Source organism: Pteronotus mesoamericanus, unplaced genomic scaffold (genome assembly GCF_021234165.1).
Source record: "Pteronotus mesoamericanus isolate MK-2021 breed Mesoamerican mustached bat unplaced genomic scaffold, CSHL_Meso_final scaffold_45, whole genome shotgun sequence".
NCBI classification, from domain to species: domain Eukaryota; kingdom Metazoa; phylum Chordata; class Mammalia; order Chiroptera; family Mormoopidae; genus Pteronotus; species Pteronotus mesoamericanus.
In genome coordinates, this window is record NW_026555317.1 from 5,109,332 (window position 1) to 5,130,676 (window position 21,345).

General features: G+C 39.3%; 1 protein-coding gene across 1 annotated transcript in view; it reads left to right on the plus strand.

Moving 5' to 3' along the window:
- Positions 1 to 2,320: 2,320 nt before the first annotated feature.
- Positions 2,321 to 21,345, plus strand: part of ANTXR1 (ANTXR cell adhesion molecule 1) — a 223,120-nt gene continuing 204,095 nt past the window's right edge. The window contains exon 1 of the mRNA XM_054593556.1: positions 2,321 to 2,790. Coding sequence (XP_054449531.1) covers positions 2,639 to 2,790 — 152 coding nt within the window. The 5' untranslated portion in view covers positions 2,321 to 2,638. The remainder of the gene's footprint in view (positions 2,791 to 21,345) is intronic.

Below are 21,345 nucleotides of genomic sequence, written 5' to 3' on the forward strand. Positions count from 1 at the left end.
ATTATGTATGATGCCAAGTGGGTAGTTGAATTATCCAGGGGACCACTTTGTAAATTATGTAATTGTCTAATCACTGTGCTGTAATTAATATAAAATAATATTGAATGGTAACTGTAATTTAAAAATAAAATTTAAAAAATAAAAAAATAATGATGTCTCTAACTTTGAAGAGCTCTATCAGGACACTTCTGATTTCCTTCCACAAGAACTTCCTAAGTGATTTTGTCTGCAAAGCTCTGACATTTCTCTGTCACTAAAACTCAGAAAGACCTAAGAAGTCTCTAGAGCATGAGGATGAGAGAAGGCATTCTCCATACTTCCCTGGCTCCTCCTGTCCCTCCAATCCCTTCCCACAGTCAAGCCCATTCCTATTTCTTGCCAATCCTGCCACTCACAAATGTTCTATCTACTATGTTTTCCTATATCACATTCCTCTCTTTTTCTAATCAATCCCCCCCTGGTTTTTCTGTTTTCATTTGCCCACTTAATTTCTATAGGTTTTACCAACTTCTTTCTCATCATATAACTTCAATGGGACCCAGGTGGATTTTCAATATTTTGAGGAGGGAGAAGATAAGGAAAAGGAAGATTTGGGCAGGTTAGAGTATTTTAATCTCTCCCTAATTATTATTATTATTATTATTTTTGAGAGCAGGAATTCCCAAAGTAGGATTGTCATTAGGCATTATTTGAAAAGAACAGTTTCATGGTCAGGGAGGTCTGACAAATATAGCTAGGCAATTTTCTTTCCCTAAAAAAATTCTCAAAGCTTTAACATAGTAATAGGTATTTACTCGCTAGTTGTTATTATTACATAATAAATTACCCCCCAAATTAGAGGGTTAAAACACTAATAAACATTTGTTATAATTTCTGTGGGTCAGGAAGTGGAGAGTGGCTCTGGCTCGACGTTTCCCCTGAGGAGGCCTGGGCTGCAGTCTGAAGGCTTGACTGGGGCCGGAGAATGCGCTTCAGAGAAGAATCTTTCACAGGCTGGCAAACTAAAGCTGGCTATCAGCAGGGGACCTCAGTTTCCTGCCCCATTAACTTTCTCCGTGGGGCTACTTTGGTGACCTCACAACATGGCTGTGGACCTCCCAGAGCAAGTGATCCAAGAAAGCAGGAAACCTCAATTTATTTTATGACCTAACCTCAGAAGTCACACACCTTCATTTTTGCCATATTTTATAAATAACACACAGATCAGTTTTATTCAGTGTGTGTGAATATCAAGCAATAAGGAACATTAAGGATCGCTTTGGAGGAAGGCAATGCAATATGAATCTCCAAAACTTACCTGACAACAAAATTATTGTTTAATGGATTAGTCCAAGACAGTAGGATTTCATGATACACAAGGTGGGGAAAAACTACCATGAATGGTCACATTAAGGAATGAGGATCTTAGAGGGTCACAGTGGAGGGGAAGATGTGCGTCGGGAGAAATAATCCTGGAAAATGGAGCACGAGTATACCTTGAGGACTCGGGGAGTGAAAAACATATGAAGCTAAAACGGGGTTCCTGCTTGGAAATGGGGCTCAGGGGCCACGCTAAAGAGGATCCCTCACTGTAGAAAGGCGAGCAAAAGACTTCGCTGCTTGTCCCAAACTGTTTGAAAGATCCACGCTCTCATAAGCTGCTTATTTCCTTTGTCCTACATCAAAGATAGGGTGAAAAAGTCGAAGTTCACAGGCTGGAAAGAACTATCACTGAATCTCTAAAATCTAGAGAGGACGATAATGCAGAATGCTCAGTCTTTCCACGAAGGGAGGGAGCAGGCTTCTCTGTGGAACTGTTCATGCTGTTCTCAGCCACATGGCTGGACCCCAGCAGTCTCTTTTACGATCTGTGCTAAAAGTACAGTAAAGTCACTTGGATGATTCAGATCACAAAGGCCCCGTTCTTCTCTGCTTAATTTGCACAATGGCTTGTTTGCGGAGGTCCCAGTCTGGGGTGGGTGCCACCGTGGTTGGAGGAAATAAGTTCTCATCAAATGTTCACAGTGAACTTATCAGCAGACATAAGAGAGGATAGGGCAGGGATAAAGAGGCTAGAGAATGAGAGAGAATTAAAAATGAGTTAGAAGTAATTAGGGGATGGAGGGGAGGTGCGTGAGAAAAAGAAAACCTGCACCATCCTTCTCCCGCGAACGCCGAAGAGTGCTTTGGGCCACAAGGTGGCACCCTTTGGACTTTCTTCCCCTATCAAAATAAGAAAGGGGGTAGAGAGGAGGGAGTAAAGGCTAAGCACTCCCCCAAGCAAGAACAATTTAAAAACCCACCCCATAATATTTAAAACCTGGGACAAAGAACAGTCTGGGCGGAACTGCTTCAATTGCAAAACGTCAGCGCAGCCTCGGGAGCGGCAGGCGGGCCCGAGTCAGAGCAGCTCCTTTTTAAAAAGCGGAGTACAGTATTGGGATTCTTGAAACCTGAAACCTAGAAACAGAATCGAAGCGGAAACTAGAAGGAAAACCTTGAACTCCTCCAGACAATTGCTTCCGGGGAGTTTCAGGAGAGCGAGGGGGAATAAAGGGCCCGGGAGGAGGGCCCCACGGATGGCGCGTCCCTGAGGGTCCTGGTGACTTCGAGGAGCGTGGGAAGGAGAGGACCCGACCCTCTCCCTGGGCTGCAGGTCATGGCCACCGTGGAGCCGAAAGCCCTCGGCATTGGCTTCAAGTGTCTCTCCTTGGCCACTTTCGTGCTCATCTGTGCCGGGCATGGGGGACGCAGGGAGGAAGGGGATCCAGCCTGCTACGGGGGATTTGACCTGTACTTCATTTTGGACAAGTAAGTGCCTTAAGCTGTTCCGCACTAGGCTGAATTGATGATTCTTTCTCCCGCGGCTGGGCTTGCTGGCAGGGTGGCTTTGGGACAGACCCGCCTGTCCTCAGATCCAGCCGCGGCCCCAGCGCTGCGCCTTTGTCAGGGGAGCGCGCCTCCCGTCCTCCGCTGCCGGAGTCCGCAGGGGAGGCGTCCCTCCTTGTTCCGGAGACAATCTGTTTTTCTGACTTGCTTTCTGTGACCGAGGAGCGTGCAAGGGAGTGTGAGGATGCTATTGACCTACTAGGTTTCTGTGAATGCTTCTCTTTTGCTGTAGAAACCTTAGTGCGAAAAGCTTGCTTAGGAAAGGCAGGCAGAACTTTCGGGCTCGTCTAAAGTAAGAGGCGTGGGCTGTTTAAAGTCTGTCGGCTCCTTTTAAATAACTTTGTCCAACCTAATGCATTACCTTTGTTCCTAATAATATAATGCATGCTGACTGGGCAGTTGTTGGAAATCTAGGTGAATTTCTCAGTCTCTGCCTTACGGAGTTTAAGGCTGGGAAATTCTTTGTTGTGGAGCCGACCTGTGCATTGTAGGGTGTTTAGCAGCATCCCTAGTCTCTAACCCGCTGCCGCCAAGTGGAGATGCCAGGGCAACCCCTCCTCCATCCTCCCTCGCCCCCCTCCTCCCCCTATTCCCAGTCCCAAAGTGGGAAACAACCAAAAATGTCTCCGGACATTGCCAAAAGTCCCCCGCGTGTAAAAAGCAGCCTCTGGGCTTGCGAACTCGTGATGCAAGCGAATTCAAGGTCTTGGCGATTTGACTGGTAGGCTACCAGGGAGGTGCAGGAGCCCTGGTTTCCGTACGAAAATGGATAGTGTTTAGGCTTCGGGACTGTGCTCCAGGGAGAGCTGAATCTGACCCCTTAAACTTCCCAAATCCCCTTAGATTTGCCAAGCCGCAGCCATTCAAGGAATCTCCATGCTATCTACTAAAAAACAGCTTCAACAATAAAAAGCCCCTCCGACAAGATGCATGCTCCTTGAAACTGTGTGAGCTCCCCAGCGCCAGGAGAGGCGCTTGCTGGTACAGTGGAGGGGAGATGAATTTCACAGACTGGAAAGTATTTGGGAATTGGAAAAAGGAGTCCTGCAAAATAAGCTGGCCAGCTAGAAACCAAATGTGCTTTGCAGTTGCCCCTAGAGTTTGATTTTTTCCGTAAAGGCTGTTTTGAACTCCAGATTCTTTGGATGAAAAGTGAGATCTTTCTTGCAGATTTATGAGAAGGTGGATATTGAAAATATACTCCAATGCTAAGAAATGGAATTTCTTTTGTTGCTTCTAGTGGCTGGGAGCAGAAGCTCACAGATGAAGCGACTGTATCTGAAAATAATCAGAGATGTCTATCATTGTGCTTAAAAAAAAATTTTTTTTAAAGCCAGTTCGGAAGGATATACAAGAAACCTTGAAATAATGGACAGACTCACAATGTCCCTGAATGGAATGACTCCACTCCATACTGTACAGATAATTGATTCTCCCCAAATCAGTTTATAAATTGAATTCAACTTTTCAATCCAAGTTCTGAAATAATTTATTTTGGTGGTGAATTTAACAAGATGGTTCCAGGTTTATCTTAGAGGGGGAAATACAGGCAAAAAGAGTTAAAACATTTTTGGAAAAAAATAATAAATACTTATACCTCTAAACATTAAAATGTATTATGAAGGAAATCAATAAAAACAAGATGGTAAAAGCCAAAGAATAGAGTAGAAAATCTAGAAATTGATCCAAGGATATGGAAACATCTAGTGGAAGTTCAAATCAGTGGGGAATTAATTTGTTGTTTTAAAAGAAATGATTCTTGGACAAATCGTTGATAACATGGGAAAAGAAAAGGTTTTATTTATACTTTATACTACATACCAAAATGAATTCCAGGACTGAAAATCTAAATGTTTAAAATGAAATGAAAGAACTACAAGAAATTTTAGATGAGTATTACTGTAATCTTAGATTTAGAGATTTAAATAGAGCAGAAACAATGAGAAAACTACAGAAAGATTTAAATGTATTACAATTTTTAACTTGTATAAGTGAAAAATGCCATAAATAAAAGATAACAAGTTACAGAAACTTTTGCAATGCAAATTACTCTTTAAATATACATAAAAAGTAGTTTTTAAAATATCATCCTAATAAGAAATAGGCTTATTATATAAATAATTTACAAAAAAAGGATCAAAGTCAATAAATAAACTTAAAAGCTCAACTTTACTAGTAAAGAAATGAAAAATCAAGATGTAGTTTGTAATGAGCTGGCAAAGATTTTTAACCAATAGCAATATTTAGTATTGGCCGACTTGTAAGAGGTAGGCACTGTCATATTTTATTTACTAAGGAAAATATAAATTTGTACAGTCTTTCTGGTCTTGTGTTGCGCAATAGAGGTTTCTCTAATGCCAAATGTTCTTTATCTGTGCTGTCCGGTATGGTAGCTACTAACCATAGGAGGCTATTGAGAACTTGAAATGTAATTAGTGTGATTGAGGCAGTAGACTTTTTATTTTAAGTTTAATTAATTTAAATTTAAATGGCCACATGTGGTTACCATACTGGATAGCAAAGACAATAAGATAATTTAGCAACATGTATCAAATGCTTTTTAAAAATGGGTTCCTACTTTTCCATCTTACAATTCTCTGTCCTAAAGAAAAAATTCCAAAATAGTCACATAGAAGTGCCTATATGTATGTTCATGGCAGTGTTGTTTATAAATAAAGCTGAAAATTAACTAAAGGTCCAACAACAGGGGATTTATTAGGTAAGGAATGATAAATGCCTAGTATTAAATATGCATACTATGTATGTTTGTGAGATATTTTAGGAAAAATATTTAATGCTCATAATATACTCTCAGGTGAAAATACGATTACCAAGCATGATATACATTATGATTCTACCTTTGAAAAAAGCTAAAAAACACATATGTCATTTACCCAATATGTAATAGTTTTCTCTCTAGATTTTTGAATTCTGTTATGTTTTTCTGAATTTTCAAAATTCTCTACAATGAACATGTTACTTTTATATTCAGCAAAAATAAGTTACTTTGAGTTTTTAAAAAATCATTTCAAATGTGAGGAGGGTTCTAACTGGCATGCTGAGCTCTGATCCTTTCGCCATTATAGAGGATGCTGCTTCCTTTATATTTAATCATGGAGTAAGTTTCTAAATGCACCATAGGATCTTTTGCAGCATCTCATGGACCCAACAGTGCTTCAGGAAACAAATGGTAGGGAGATATTGACAGGCACCTACGTTCATTTATGTGGAGTCTTCTGACTTCCTTTAGTTGTCCCATTGCTTGAAGAGAGAAATACTTTTGTGCTGAATGAAAAACTTGCTAGAACTTGCTAGGACAGCATGCATAACTCTAACTTGCCATCTCAGATGTGATTGTGGAGCCCAGAGCTGGGGAATGGGGAATAGGTAGTGATAGCTAACAGGCCACTGGATGGGCCCTAAAGAACACAGTCTTCTGTCATAGGAAGAACCAGTGCTGTCCAGCACCTGACCACAGCTGAGTGGAAAGACAAAGAATACTGACTCATTTTCCCCTTGGTCTTCTAAGATCCTTTGGCCAGCATGACACCGTCTACAAGTTGAAACCAGTGGGTCACAGGGCACTGAAGTCACCGTTCTTCCCACCCCTCAATGCCCTTTTTCCCAGTGGATGGTTCTCTTTGTTTCCATGACATTGAATCTCAGCCCATTTCAGCTTTCTGCAGGGTGCATCTCTGGCCTGGAGGGAACCCAGATTATACATTTAATGGAACATCATGTTTTCTCTACCGGGAGCAAAAGACTTCATAATGACAACCCAGACTGCCACAGTAACGCAATAGGGCATTATTAGCGGCTTTGGTGATGGAGTTGGTGGACTGAGCTTCATAAGGTTTTATACTGATGGAATTTCATGTTCATTTAAACATGCTTTTCTGGTTACAGTCAGGAAAAGTAGATTGCTGGAAATTCAAGCAGGGATTTGAAAAGTTGGATTTCAAAGGCCTTTTTTTCAGAGAAAAACAGTCAAGGAGCCTCCTTTAAGTCTTCCAGGGGATCCCCTAAGATTAACGCACTCAGTTGACCAGCCCACAGCCATGGATGTACCTTTCCTGTCTTTCACAGGGCTCTCCTGCTACTACACTGTGTGTTTATGTATCATATATTGGTGTATTTTATAGAGAGTCACTAGTCATTTAAGTGGAGAAAGGGGATCCTTTCTGAGTGTCAGGGAAGTGCTGTCTGTATTCTTGTGTGCCTTCAAGACTTCAGAAACAGAATAGGGGCAGAGAGAGCAGAAGGAATGGAGGAGACATGAGCTGGGAGGTGACAGTAAGCAATTAGTAGATAAGACTTGCCAAAGCCAGAGCTTATCACCCAACAAATCCCTACATTCGTAAAGGCCCCTCGCAGGTTTACCCTGGGCTCCTTCTTCCCCGTTAGAGCCTCTGTACCCTTCCTTCTGCCGCTTTTTTGTCCAGCCCCCATTTTCTGTTTCTCTTTACCCTGGTACAAGGGCCCCTTGTCTTGCCACTCAGAGTGCACACCTGTCCGATCCTGTGGTGGTAATGGTGGTTACTATGTGTCATACTTCAGAAACATGGTCTTTAAACAGATTTGTATCACATTAGGCTGGGACCCTCACTACCAGGTATAATACTGTTTTTCTGGGAAAATGTCTCTGGATTCCTAGCTACTAACTTACAAAAGAAATCTTTAGAGTCAGAACTAAAGTCTCTGAACACTTAGGCCATCTCACATGTGCGCCAAAGACAACCTTGTTTGGTAGCTGGGACAAGCACTGCTGTCCCCAATTTACAGATGGTCAACCTTTATCAACCCACTGGATGAAGTGACTTACCCAAGGACCTAGGATTGGATCATGGCAGAGCTCAGACAATGTCTGCTCTTGACTCCCAGCTCTGCTCTTTCCACTCATTGCTGCCCTGTGAGGAATGAGAAGCACATGTCAATACGACTAGAGGTACTGGGTAGATTCCAAAAAACATAAATCCCCGCATCAGAGTTTTAGTAAACGATGGTGCATAAAGCAATAAAGATACTCAAATGAAGGGCTACTGCTCTGCCCTTCAGTTATCTATCTTTGAAAGCTTCAAGGACTCCAACCACTTACAACCTAGAGATGCTTCTGAGATCTGGGGGGACAGATAGGACTCTAAGGGCATCTGACTATGATGCACGTAAAGGTCAAATAAATTAGTAATTTGTTCAGATTGAACCTGATGGAGAAGGGAAATTCAACTCTGTAGATGCGTCAAAACATACAGATGTAGCTTGTTTTCAGATACGCTGTGGAAGAGGGTTTTGAGTAATGAAAAGGTGACATTGGTTCTGAAACAGAGTTCATTAGAAGGTACCTTGAAAATGCTACAATTTGAAGCATCAGAAAAAAGTTTTTTCCAGGGGCCAAGAATGTCTTGGTGTATATGTGTGTGTGTGTGTGTATTAAGATGGATTCTATGGTTGGTTTTAAATGTTCCTCAAATTAGCTTCCAGGTTTGGAGAGAGTTTCTCAGGCCAGGTAATAGTTGGTAGAACTGCCTACAAATGGGAAGGCATGGTGTTTGGGTCAAAAGTAAAAATAAACAAGGCGAACGTGTTTTTGTTTTGTTTCATGTTTCTGTCTGGATCAGCCAAGTAATTACCTCCAGTTTCCTTAGCTGTGGAGACCTGGTAACACTCAGTGTCAAGCTGAGAATAGAATCCAGGAGTGTTGGAGGAAGGCACCCATCCTAAGATAACCTGCAATTACCTCCAAATGCTAAAGAGCTCTCAGCGGTCCAGGAACAAACTCTGGCACCCCATAGTGCGACTTGGCTGTCACCTAAGTGCAAATGGGATTCGTTTTATGCTAATTTAGAATGTGTGCCTTTTTGATGTGTGGCCAAATGACTGGGTTTCACCCTTCGGCAACAAAAGTCTGCGGGTATTTGAACATTTCTGACACGTTTCTCAGACATGCCAGGTTTGTACTGAAAAAAGTAATTAGATTTCTTCATTTCAGCTGAACTGATTCTTTCATTCATTTGGCATAAATATCCTCTTACTTCCAGTAACAAATATGTAATCCATTAGAGGCACAGATAATACAATGCCTTTTGCAAACAATGTCCTGTTCTGGGAGCTGCACTGGATGTAAAAGAAGCAAGGGAGCAGTTTCAGACTTGTTGCTTTTTATGCAGAAGGACATTAGGAGGACTTCAGGCAGCCAAAGCTAAAGGCTACAATGAAGCTTTGTGGCAGGTGGGATAGGAAGATAAAATTTTAGGTCAGTTTCAAGAAGGGGTAATAAGTAGCATTTACTGATCTCTCATTCCCTCTCAGGCACTGTGGTAATAAGCTCTTTGACTGTATGACCCCATTTTGTCTTTACAACTACATAAGATCAGTACAGTCATGAAGACACTGAGGTTTAGAAAGGTTAGCCAAGGTCACTCTTAAGTGATCACGGTCAAGCTCACACCCAAGCCTCTCTGACTCATGATCTACGCACAAAGATAAAAAGAATCTTAACATGCAAAAGCATATTGGATCAATCAGGGTAGGGTAGGTTATACTGTGGTAACAGACAATCCCCAAAATCTCAGTGACACCAAACAATAAAGTTACCAGCCTTTGTTCATAATCTCCGCCTCACTTCATGCTTGATGAGGCTCAGCAGGGGTCTGCTCATTAGCTGTTCTGGGAGCCAGCCTGGTGGGGACTCCTTCTTAATGCTTGTTTCCACCATCTCAGCTGCAAGGGAAGAAAATGCTGGAGGGTCTCTGACTGGCAATGAAATGCTCCATCTGGAAGTGACAGGCATCCTTCCACTCACAACCTATTGGTCAGAACTAGTCACATCGAAAGAGGGTGAAAAAAAGTTACCCTCCCATGTATCTAAATGCAGAGGAAAGCCAGGGTGGGCATTAAAAGCCTCTGCTGAAAGCATATAATTATGCACTGCTTTGGCCTGAGTATGCAAGAAAGAAATAGTCATAAGAGAGGATAGTCCAGAGATAAGACTCTTCTGGAAAAGAGTCAATTTGGAGCTATAAATCCTCAATATATTCATCAACGTGGAATTACTATCAGGCAGGACAGCTCAGATCTGCCATGAGTCAGTGATGGCTCCTGTTCTTTTCCTCCCTTCCCCATTCTTCCCACACTTCAGATGAAACATTCGATGCAGTGGGCAAAGCTTTAATTAGATTAAATGGAAGGTGGAAATGGAGATCAGACATGCTTTTCTGCTCCCTATGTGTTGCATGAATGTACTGGACTTGTAGGAATCTCTTTGCCCATAATTCGTGGGATACGAGGGTATATGAAAGGCTGCAAAGAGAGAGCAGCTTCTGGAACACCGTAACAGCTGAGCTGCGAGGATGTCTGAATATTGCAAGGCTGATTTAGAGTTTGAATCAAGAGTATCGGAGCTCCAACTAAACGTGTTTCTCAGTGACGTTGCTGTTGGCACTTTCCCTCGGACAGTTTTTCACTGTGAGGTTCTGCAGGATGCTTAGTTATCCTTTCTGATCCTTATTTTGTAAATGCCATTAGCCTTCTTGGCTAATGTGATAATAAATAATACCTCTGCATATGTATCTAAGTGCTGTCCTATGAGATGGTACCCCCCCCCCCCCATTGAGAATTCCTAACTGAAAGAAGGCAGGGTAAGTCCAGGCAAGCCAATGATGCTGATTTCTAGTATCCTAGGACTATATCAGAGTAGAGGAGCATTCATCTAGAGGAAGAAGGAGGAAAGCTTTAGTGATAATTAGGCTGGTGGACATTGTAGACCTTGGAAAGGAATATTCTAAGCCAGGAATATTCACCTTAAATTCAGACACTCAAGCCAAAGGTCTGGGAGTAACCCTCTCTCTCACACCGTCTGACCGCACCTGCTCCCACGTTTCTCCTGTAAACTCTTCATTAGTATAAAATTAACATTTTTAGAACACAAATCTAATCTTGGCATTATCTTCCCTAACCCTTTAATCTTTAAACATCTCCAAAGCTCTTTTAGGATAAAATGCAAATTCCTTAGCAAGGTACTCTAGAGCCTTATTGCACAAGCCACTGTGTATTTCCCTAATTTTATCTCTTCCCACACTCTGACCCTTGTAATTTCCAGCAAAACCAAACTATGCAGTTAGCTGAACGAACGCATGCCCTCTCTTGCCTTTAGCTGTAACGCCCTAAGTTACCACCCCTGTCTTTACATAGATAGGTGAGGCCCTCTTACCCTTTAAGATGCTAATACTTGGTCCCTTCTCTTCACTAGTTGTGGGCTCCCTAAGGTAACAGAAATTAAGAATAATCACCTCTCTACATCACATCATTCAAAATCCCCCCCCTTTTTTTTCCAGGATCCCTCATCCTCACAATTTACATCCCCTGATGAGCCGCAGAATGTCCATTATCAAGAGATGGAGAGGAATAACCTTCAGTGTTTTTCTCCTGGGGCTGTATTTAGTAGCCTTGTCATCTTCAAACTCTGATGCTCACCCCTATACAGTTTCAATTAATAAGTACCTGTAGGAACCCCCCAGAACAGGGTTTTCCCGTATCTTGGCCGCCAAGGGATTATGATCAGAATCATAGTCATCCTGTCATCATTCCCTGCATAAAAGGTAATGCAAACAGATTTATGGAAATTACATAGCAAATAAAAGTGAAGTAGTTTAACTGTAACTATACACCAGTCACAATAATAAACAATATGAGGTCAAGGGATTACAAATTCCATTGGACAGCCATAATCTACCCATAGATAAACAAATGTCTGCCCTAGGACATTCCTGGCTTATGCCTTTTCTCCCTTTTTAATTATTCATTGCTTTCTATCTTATTCTTGAAAGTATCTCAGTTTAGATTTTAAATTATATGGTCATCCTGATTATTAATTGTCATAAAAAGACAATATCAAATGAACAAAAAGTGAGAGGACTGAAGGCCAGACAGGTGCAGCCCCTCCTGAAGGTTATCCATTAAAATAAGCAATGAGTTCAGCACTTCTGATTACGTTCGCGTGCCTCAGTTTTAAGCTTTTCCTGGTATCCGCATTCCCGAATTCCCATAACAATTTGTGGGAATTCTCTAGGACTTCTCACTATTTTAGCACCTCACACTATGAATTGCAATTGCACATTTCCTAACCCCTCTATGGGCCATGGGGAGGCAGTGTTGCATAGGTGTTAAGAGCACAGGTTTGAACATCGGAAAGGAGACTGTATTAGCTTAGTGTGTGCTAAGAACATGGACATTAGGACCAGACCACCAGAGTTCAAGTCCCACCCCTACTTACTATGTGTGTGTCCTTGAGCAAGTTACTTAATCTCTTCATGAACTCATTATCCTCATCTGTAAAAGGGGAGCTAATAGTAGTATATAGTGGTGGTGGTGTGCTCAGAACAGTCTTATTCATATATAGGAAGTGCTCATTAAGGGCCAGCAATTCTTTAAAACTCTTTTTATTGTATTTTTTTCCATTACCATTTAGTCCCCTTATACACCCCCACCCTGCAATCACCACACTGTTGTCCACGTCCATGAGTCCTTTTACCTTTTCGCTCAATCCCATCACCCCCTTCATGCCCCTCTCCCTTAGTCATTGTCCTTCTATCTATGAGTCTGTCTTTATTTTGCTTGTTAGTTCAGTTTGCTAATTAGATTCCACCTATAAGTGAAATCATATGGTGTTTGTCTTTCTCTGACTGGCTTATTTCACTAGCACAATGTTCTCCAGTTCTATTCATATTGTCTCAAAGGGTAAAAACTTTCTTCTCTTTTATGGCCAAGTAGTATTCCTTTGTATAAATGTCCCATAGTTGTTTTATCCACTCATCTACTGATGGACACTTGTGCTGCTTCCATATCTTGGTGATTATAAATGATACTTCAGTGAACATAGAGGTGCTTATGTTCTGAATTAGTGTTTTGAGTTCTTTCAGATATATTTCCAGAAGTGGGATCTCTGGGTCAAAAGGCAGATCCATTTTTAATTTTTTGAAGTATCTCCATAGTGCTTTCCACAATGGATGCACCAGTCTGCATTCCCACCAACAGTGCAGAAGCGTTCTGCTTTCTCCACATCCCTGCCAGCATTTGTTTGTTGATTTATTGATGGTAGCCATTCTGACAGGTGTGAAATGATATCTCATGGTGGTTTTAATTTGCATTTATCTGATGATTAGTGACATCAAGCACCTTTTCCTATGTCTATTGGCCATCTGTATGTCCCTTTCGGAGAAGCATCTATTAGCTCATTTGCCCATATTTTAATACGGTCATTTGTTTTTGTGGTGTTGAGCTTCGTAAGTTTTTAAAAAATTTTGGATACTAACCCCTTATCAGATATAGCAACAAGTATGTTCTCCCATTCTGCAGGTTGTCTTTTTATTTTGCTGATGCTTTCATTTGCTGTACAAAAACTTTTTAGTTTGCCATAGTCCCATTTGTTTATTTCTTCTTTTGTTTCCTTTGCTTGGGGAGATATATCTGATAAAATGTTGCTACGAACAATGTCCAAGACTTTGCTGCTTATGTTTTCATCTAGAATTTTTATGATTTCAGGTCTAACATTTAAGTCTTTAATACATTTTGGATTTATTCTTGTGTGTGGTGTAAGAAGGTGGTCTAGTTTCATTTTTCCAGTTTCATCTCTTGATAATTGCACCTATCTGTCCAATTTCCCCAACATCATTTATTGAATAAACTATCCTTAGCCCATTGTATATGCTTGCATCCTCTGTTGAATATTAATTGACGGTAAAAGTGTGGGTTTATTTGTGGGCTCTCTATCCTGTTCCATTGATCTAGTGTCTGTTTTTATGCCAGTACCATGTTGTTTTGATTACTATGGCCTTATAGTATAGTTTGATATTAGACAGCATGATTCCTCCAACTTTGTTCTTCTTTCTTAGGATCACTGTTGCTGCGAGGGGTCTTTTGTAGTTCCATATAAATTTATTAAATATTTGTTCCAGTTCTGTGAAATATGTCATTGGATTCCTGATAGGAATTGCATTGAATCTATAGATTGCTTTGGGTAGTATGGACATTTAAATGATGTTAATTTTTCCTATCCATGAACATGATATGTGCTTCCACTTATTTGCATCTTCCTTTATTTCTTTTTTCACTGTCTTATAATTTTCAAAATACAGGTCTTTTACATCCTTGACTAGGCTTATTCCTAGGTTTTTTCCTTCTTGAAGCAATTGTGAATGGGATTGTTTTCTTAATTTTCCTTTCTATAAGTTTATTATTGGCATATGAAAATGCAACAGATTTCTGGGTATTAATTTTGTATCTTGCTACTTTGCTGAATTCATTGATCAGATCTAGTAGTTTCTTTGTGGAATCTTTGGAGTTCTCTATGTACAGTATCATGTCATTTGTGAATAAAGACAGTTTTACTTCTTCCTTTCCAGTTTGGATGCTTTTTATTTCTTCTTCTTGCCTGATTGCTGTGGCTAGGACTTCCATTACTATATTGAATAAAAGAAGTAAAAGTGGATATCTTTGTCTTGTTCCTGATCTTAAGGGGAACACTTGTAGTTTTTGCCCATTGAATATGATGCTGGCAGTGGGTTTGTCATATATGACCTTATTTATGTTTAGGTGTGTTTCCTCTATTCCCACTTTGCTGAGAGTCTTGATCATAAATGGATACTGGATTTTATTAAATGCTTTTTCTGCACCTATTGATATGATCATGTGGTTATTATCCTTCATTTTGTTTATGTGGTGAATCACATTTACTGATTTGTGAATGTTGTACCAACTTTGCATTCCCAGAATAAATCCCACTGAACCATGGCGTATGATCTTTTTAATTCATTGCTGTATTCAGTTAGCTAATATTTTGCTGAGGATTTTAGCATCTCTGTTCGTCAGGGATATTGGCATATAATTTTATTTTTTTTGTAGTGTCTTTATTTGCTTTTGAAATTAGGATATTACTGGCCTCGTAAAATGAGCTTGGGAGCCTTCCCTCCTCTTGCATTTTTTGAAATAGTTTGAGGAGAGGTGTTAGTTCTTCCCAGAATATTTGGTAAAATTCACCTTTGAAGCCTTCTGGTCCAGGGCTCTTGTTGTTTTTTGATTACTGCTTCAATTTCACCAGATGTAATCTGTCTATTCAGGTTCTCTGATTCTTCTTGATTTAGTTTTGGGAGATTGTGTGTTTCTAGGAATTTATCCATTTCATCAGATTGTTCAGGTTGTTGACATATAGTTGTTCATAATATTTTATTATAATTCTTTGTATTACTTTGGTGTTGGTTGTTATTTCTCCTCTTTTATTTCTGATTTTATTTATTTGGGTCCTCTCTCTTTTTTTTCTTGATGAGTTTGGTTAAAAGTTTGTCAGTCTTGTGTATCTTTTCAAAGAGCCAGCTCTTGGATTCCTTGATATTTTGTGTCATTTTTTAGACTCTATTTCATTTATTTCTGCTCTGGTCTTTATTATTTCCTTCCTTCTCACTTTGGGCTTTGTCAAGTTGTCAAGTTTGTTGTTTTTTTTCAAGTTCCTTTAAGTGTAAAATTAGATTGTTTATTTGAGCTTTTCCTTGTTTTTTGAGATAGGCCTGTAATGCTATGAATTTGCCTCTTAGGTTTTCTTTCCCAATATCCCACAGATTTATGATTGTTGTGTTCTCATTTTCATTTGTTTCAAGGTATCTTTTGATTTCTCCCTTGATGTTGTTGTTGACCCATTCATTGTTCAATAACAGGTTATTTAGCTTCCATGTCTTTGCATGTTTTTCAGTTTCCTTCTTGTGACTGGTTTCTAGTTTCATAGCATTATGGCCAGAGAATATGCTTGATATGATTTCAGTCTTCTTAAATTTATTGACACTTGTTTTGTGTCCTAACATGCAGTCTATCTTAGAAAACATTCCACATACACTTGAAAAGTATGTATATTCTGTTGCTTTAGCCTAAAATACTCTGAAAATATCAATTAAATCCATTTGATTTACCAACCCAAATGTTGTTTAATGCTACTGTCTCCTTGATGATTTCCTCTCTGGAAGATCTATCCATTGAAGTCAAAGGGGTGTTAAAATCCCCAACTATGACTGTATTTCTGTCATTCTCTCCCTTTATGTCCATCAAGATTTGCTTTCCATACTTAGGTGCTTTTATGTTGGGTGCATATATGTTTACTAAGGTTATACCTTCTTGTTGGATTGTCCCCTTTATCATTATGTAGTGTTCTTTGTCTCTTACTCTAGCTTTGCTTTTAAAGTCTATTTTGCTGGCTATAAGTATTGCTACCCCAGCTTTTTTCTTCTTTTCCATTTGCATGAAATATCTTTTTCTATCTCCTTTAATTTTAGTCTGTGTGTATCTTTCGATCTGATGTGGGTCTCTCGGAGGCAGAATATATATGGTCTTGTTTTCTTATCCATTCAGCTACGTTATGTCTTTTGGATGGAGCACTTAAGCCATTTACATTTAAAGTGATTATTGATAGACATGTATTTAGTGCCATTTTATTTCCCCCCATTGTTTTCCTTTCTCTTTTTATTCTTCTTCTTAAAAGAAGAATAAACCCTTTAGCATTTGGGTTAAACATAACCCTTTAACATTTGTTGCAGTACTGGTTTGGTGTTAACAAACTCCTTTATCTTTTTCTTGTCTGAAAGCTCCTTTTTTCTCCTATTTTAAATGATAGCTTTGCTGGGTAAAGTATCTTTGGCTGTAGGTCCTTGGTTTTTATCGCTTTGCATATTTCTGGCCTGAAATGATTCTGTTGAGAAATCAGATGTCATTCTAATTGATGCTACCTTGTATGTAACTACTTGATTTTCTCTTAAAGATTTAGGATTTGCTCCTTGTCTTTAAGCTTTGCTGTTTTAATTATGATATGTCTCAGTATAGGCCTCTTTGGGTGCAACTTGTTTGGGACTCTCTGACCTTCCTGGACTCGTGTGTCTTTTTCTTTCACCAGATTAGGGAAGTGTTTGGTCATTATTTCTTCAAACACATTCTTGACCCCTTGCTCATTCTCTTCTCCTTCTGGTATTCTCATGGTGTGGATGTTGTTATGCTTCATGTTGTCCCAAAGGTTTCTTAAGATTTCCTCATTAAAAAAATTTTTTTTTTATTTGCTGCTCTGCTCAGGTAGTTTTTTTCTACCTTGTCTTCCAAATCACTGATTCGATTCTCTGCTTCATCTAACCTGCTGATTATTCCTTCCAGTGTATTATTTATTTCAGATATGCATTCTTTATTTCTGACTGGTCTTTTTTTATGGTTTCAATGTCTTTTTTCATACTGTTGAGTATCCTTATAATCATTAGTATAAACTCTCTTTCTCATAGATTGCTTGCCTCCATTTCATCAGGTTCTTCTTCTGGAGAATTCTGTTGTTCTTTCACTTGGGGTCTCTTTCTTTGTCTTCTCATTTTGGCTGCCTGTTTCTGTATGTTTCTAAGTATTAAGTAGGCCTGCAAAGACTGGTTAATCTATGTCAAACCCTGCCAGTGACTGGCCCTGGGCAACTTATTTGGGGCTATTTGCAGTCCACAGCATGTGGTTCCCCCTGCTAGGCCTGTTTGTGTGCAGAAAGAACCAGCCTGTATACCAAGTTGGGCTTTAAACAGCACCAGCCTGGGGGAGGGTCAGAAGCTGGGGAGCTTCTTAGAGCTCCCAGATATATGCCTTTGTCTTCAGACTTTCCCTTAGACTTAAAGGGTGAAAGTGTTCCTGGTGTACCCCTCAGCAGCAGGGCTTAAGCACCACAGGGTGGGGCAGAGAAATTCCTGCCAGAGGGTCTATTGATTCCTCTCAGGCTGTTGCTACTTGGAGGGGAGTACTCTGCCTGAGAAAGACGGCTCCTGTAGTATAGGGAGTGACTAAACACAGGGATACTGGAGGCTGACCATTCAGTTCTCTCCCCAGAGCTACCCACCCCAGACTCTCCTCATGCGTCTCTAGTCCACTCTGCCCTCCATCTGCCAGAGTCCAGGGTAAGTGGCTGCAAATGGAATTTTGTGTTTTGGTCCTTTAAGAGGCTCTCTGCATTTCTAGCCATCTCTCCCTAGTGGGCAGAGACCATGCTGCTTTTCACAGCTATATGTTATTTGGATTCCTTTCCTGGGTCTGGTGCTGTCAGCTGGGAATCCCACCTTAGGATTTAGACCCCATACCTCTCAGGGGGAACTCCCTGGTCACTGAAATATCCCTCTAGAACTTCAGCTGCTGCCTATGGGAGCCCAGCAAGCGCCCTCAGGCCTCCTCCTCACTCCCTACCTATAATGTTGTGGTAATGTAGCTTCTTCCGTCTGTCTGTGGTTATAAGGCTTCTTTCCAGCAAGTGTTAAGTTGGTTATTCACGATGATTTTTCTGTAATTTCATTGTAGTTCCTGTTTGATCCTGGAAGGAGGTTAGTGTAGCTCCCACTTAAGCCTTCATCATCTTGGGTCCTTAGCAATTATTATTAAGGAAATAAATGTAAAATGCTCAGCACAATGCCTGATGTTTAATAAATACTCAATAAAATAAATGTCATGTAATTTTTAATCTTTATAGATTCTAAGGGACTTACCGGGCATTCAAAAATCAGTTTGCTGAATCATTAAACAGAATCTATTATAATTATGCATACTATGAATACATCCAGCAAGAAAAAACTGAGAGGCCATATGCTTTAGCAAAAAGGGAGGCATTGGTGACTTTTGGAAGTGCTGGTTTGGGGCATGATAAATGCAGAAACTGAAATGTAATGATTTGAGGGGCTTTCTGGGAGATGAGAAAGAAAGTTTGTTTCTGACTTCTGAAAAAGAAGCTGAAGAAAGACAATAGCTTCTCTCTTACTTCCTCCCTCACTACCATCTAAAACTGCTCCCTAGCCCCCATAAAGAAAGTCTTAAGGAGGCATCTGGGGGAAGCCTGCATCAGGTTTAGAGACTAAGGACGGGGACACTGACATGCAACACACTTGTGAGAAATACCACTAGAAACAAAGCAGGTGGATTGAATTTGAAGGAGTTCAGCCAGGGTCTACTTTCAATTCTGCTGCCAAGTTGTAAAACAACATGTAGAGGAAGATTCTAGAGGAGCCTCAAGAATAATCCCAAATCTGAAAGTGAGTTAAAGTTATGAGTGGGATATAAGAAGGATGAGAAGCTTCCTCTTGTGCACAGCTGCCACTGTGCATCAGGATCACGCAGAGACAGCTGTTGCACTGGAGAGTTCAAGGGACGATTCTGCCACAAAAGAGAGACCCTATGATCAGCAGGCATCCTTGTGACAGTGGTTCTGTTAAGCATTGCTGAGTCCTTCCCTCGATCCTGGGCCTCCAGGGAAATGACAGCCTTCGGTCTTTGATTACGTGGATGCAGTAAGGATCAGGAATGAGGTCTGTGAACATGGAGTAGACCCCAGGCCAAAAAACCCTGCATATGGCAAGTTGGACTTAATGTAACTGTGTCCAAAACAAACACACAAAACTTGCAAGGATGGAGCTCCTTTGTGGGAAATGATGAGGAGGTACTCTACTCTCTATACTCCTGTAATTGGTAGAACAATAAAATAAGCTTACTTTAACAATTCCTTTGCCCCAGATTTTCTTACAGAAATTTACAATGGTAAAACAATGTCATATATATGTTTAAGTGTTATGATATATATTATATATAATTTGAATACAGTTAATATTTGGGAAGCAAATACCAGACCCAATTACACTTTCTCATTTTTAAAGATGAAAATAGGTCCTATGAAATTTTAGCAACTTAAAATAAGTGATTAGACAAAAATTCCCGAGGTAGAAGAACATATTTATGGAAAGAAGTTTCAACAGCAAAAGAGGTCAGTTTTAGCATCACATGTTTTATGATTTCAATTAAATAAAATAAGGAATTTGTAAAACAGGAATGAACTATGAAATGAAAAGGGACGTAACAGTTGAGAAAATGTAAAATGAAATGGAAAACAGTAAAGTCACCTGAGAAGCAATAAAGAGCAGAACTGGCAGTACAGGAAATGAAATAAATGTAAAGGCATGTTTGACAAATTCTCATAATTTGAATAGAAATTCAGTTAGATGAAAGAGAATTTGATATATAATAAAGGGCAGAAATAGATATCTAATATAACAGATAATTGGGGTTGCTGAAGAATAGTCTAAAAGAAACATGTAATGATTTAATAAGAGAGAACTTTTCTGATTTAAGGAAAACCAAGAAAACGCAGATTGATTAAGCTCATCAAATAACAATCAAAATTAATTAATAATTAAAAAATACTAATACTTGGGCACTTCCTGCTGAAAATTTTTAAATCCAAGGACAAAAGAAGAATTTCATGAGTGAGAAAAAACAGTTTACCTACAAAAGCTCTGCAGCATTCAACAATGGAGAACTTTGATGGATAACTTTGTGATCTAAAATGTTATACCCAACCAAGATGTCACTTTCATGGGAAAAAAATAGAAAGCCACTTTTAAATAGATATGGATTCTTATAGAAAGCATTGATTTTTTTTCAAGAAATTAACCACAAAGTATGTCAAGTTTTAAAAACTTGAACATGTAATGACATAATCATTATTATATCAAAGAAGCGGCATTAACTATTGAAACCATTCAAGCAAATATATCTCTAATTAGTATTTTCAGTAAATTTTGAGATAATACTGTGTCAACAAACGAGGATACTCTGTCATAAGAAAAGAACAAGCTGAAAATAAGTTTTGGGGAGAAAATATGCTGTTTCTGAATATCCATTGGAAGCAATGACTGCCACTGTTAATACTGCAGAAAAACTCAGTTTATAGGAAGGCAGTTTCAGAAACTTTCCTCACGACTCCAAGGGAAAGAATACAGAATATATATAAAATAAAATTCTTAGACAAGGACATTTATAAGAGCTGCAATAATAAAAGATCATTTTCCAGAACTGAAGAAATACTAGTCTTCAGATCTAGAAGATTTACCAAATATTCAGTTTAATTAATTTTTAAAAAAGATCCACAACTTACACAGTCTTAGATAAATTATTACAATAGAAGATTAGAAATGCCTACATACTTCCAAAAAAGGAAAAAAAATAAGCTTCTCCTTTCACATAACAAAAGCAAAACTCAAATTGGCATTAGATTTTTATTTTTTAGTCTACAACATTAAACGCTCAAAAAACCTCAATAATTATAGTCTTTAGTGAAATGTGCTATTTAAATTTTGCAACTGGGCTTCCTCAAACATACAAAAATTAATAAACGTATACTATCCATGTACCCTTACTGGAAAAAAAAATCACTTGACAATATTGACATCAAAATGAAAAGTGTATTGGAAATAAAGTATAGGAAAAAGACATGGTGCAAAAGAAACAGAAAAAAATGGCCCCAGAAAAGTTAATAAGTCACAACAATATTATCAGTGAGTTTACACAGCAAAATATAAAACTAAAACAAAAAAAAAGATTCTTTAAAGAGAAAGTGAAAAATACTTTTTAATGCAGGATAGAAAAAAATTATTCATACCATATTCTCACATA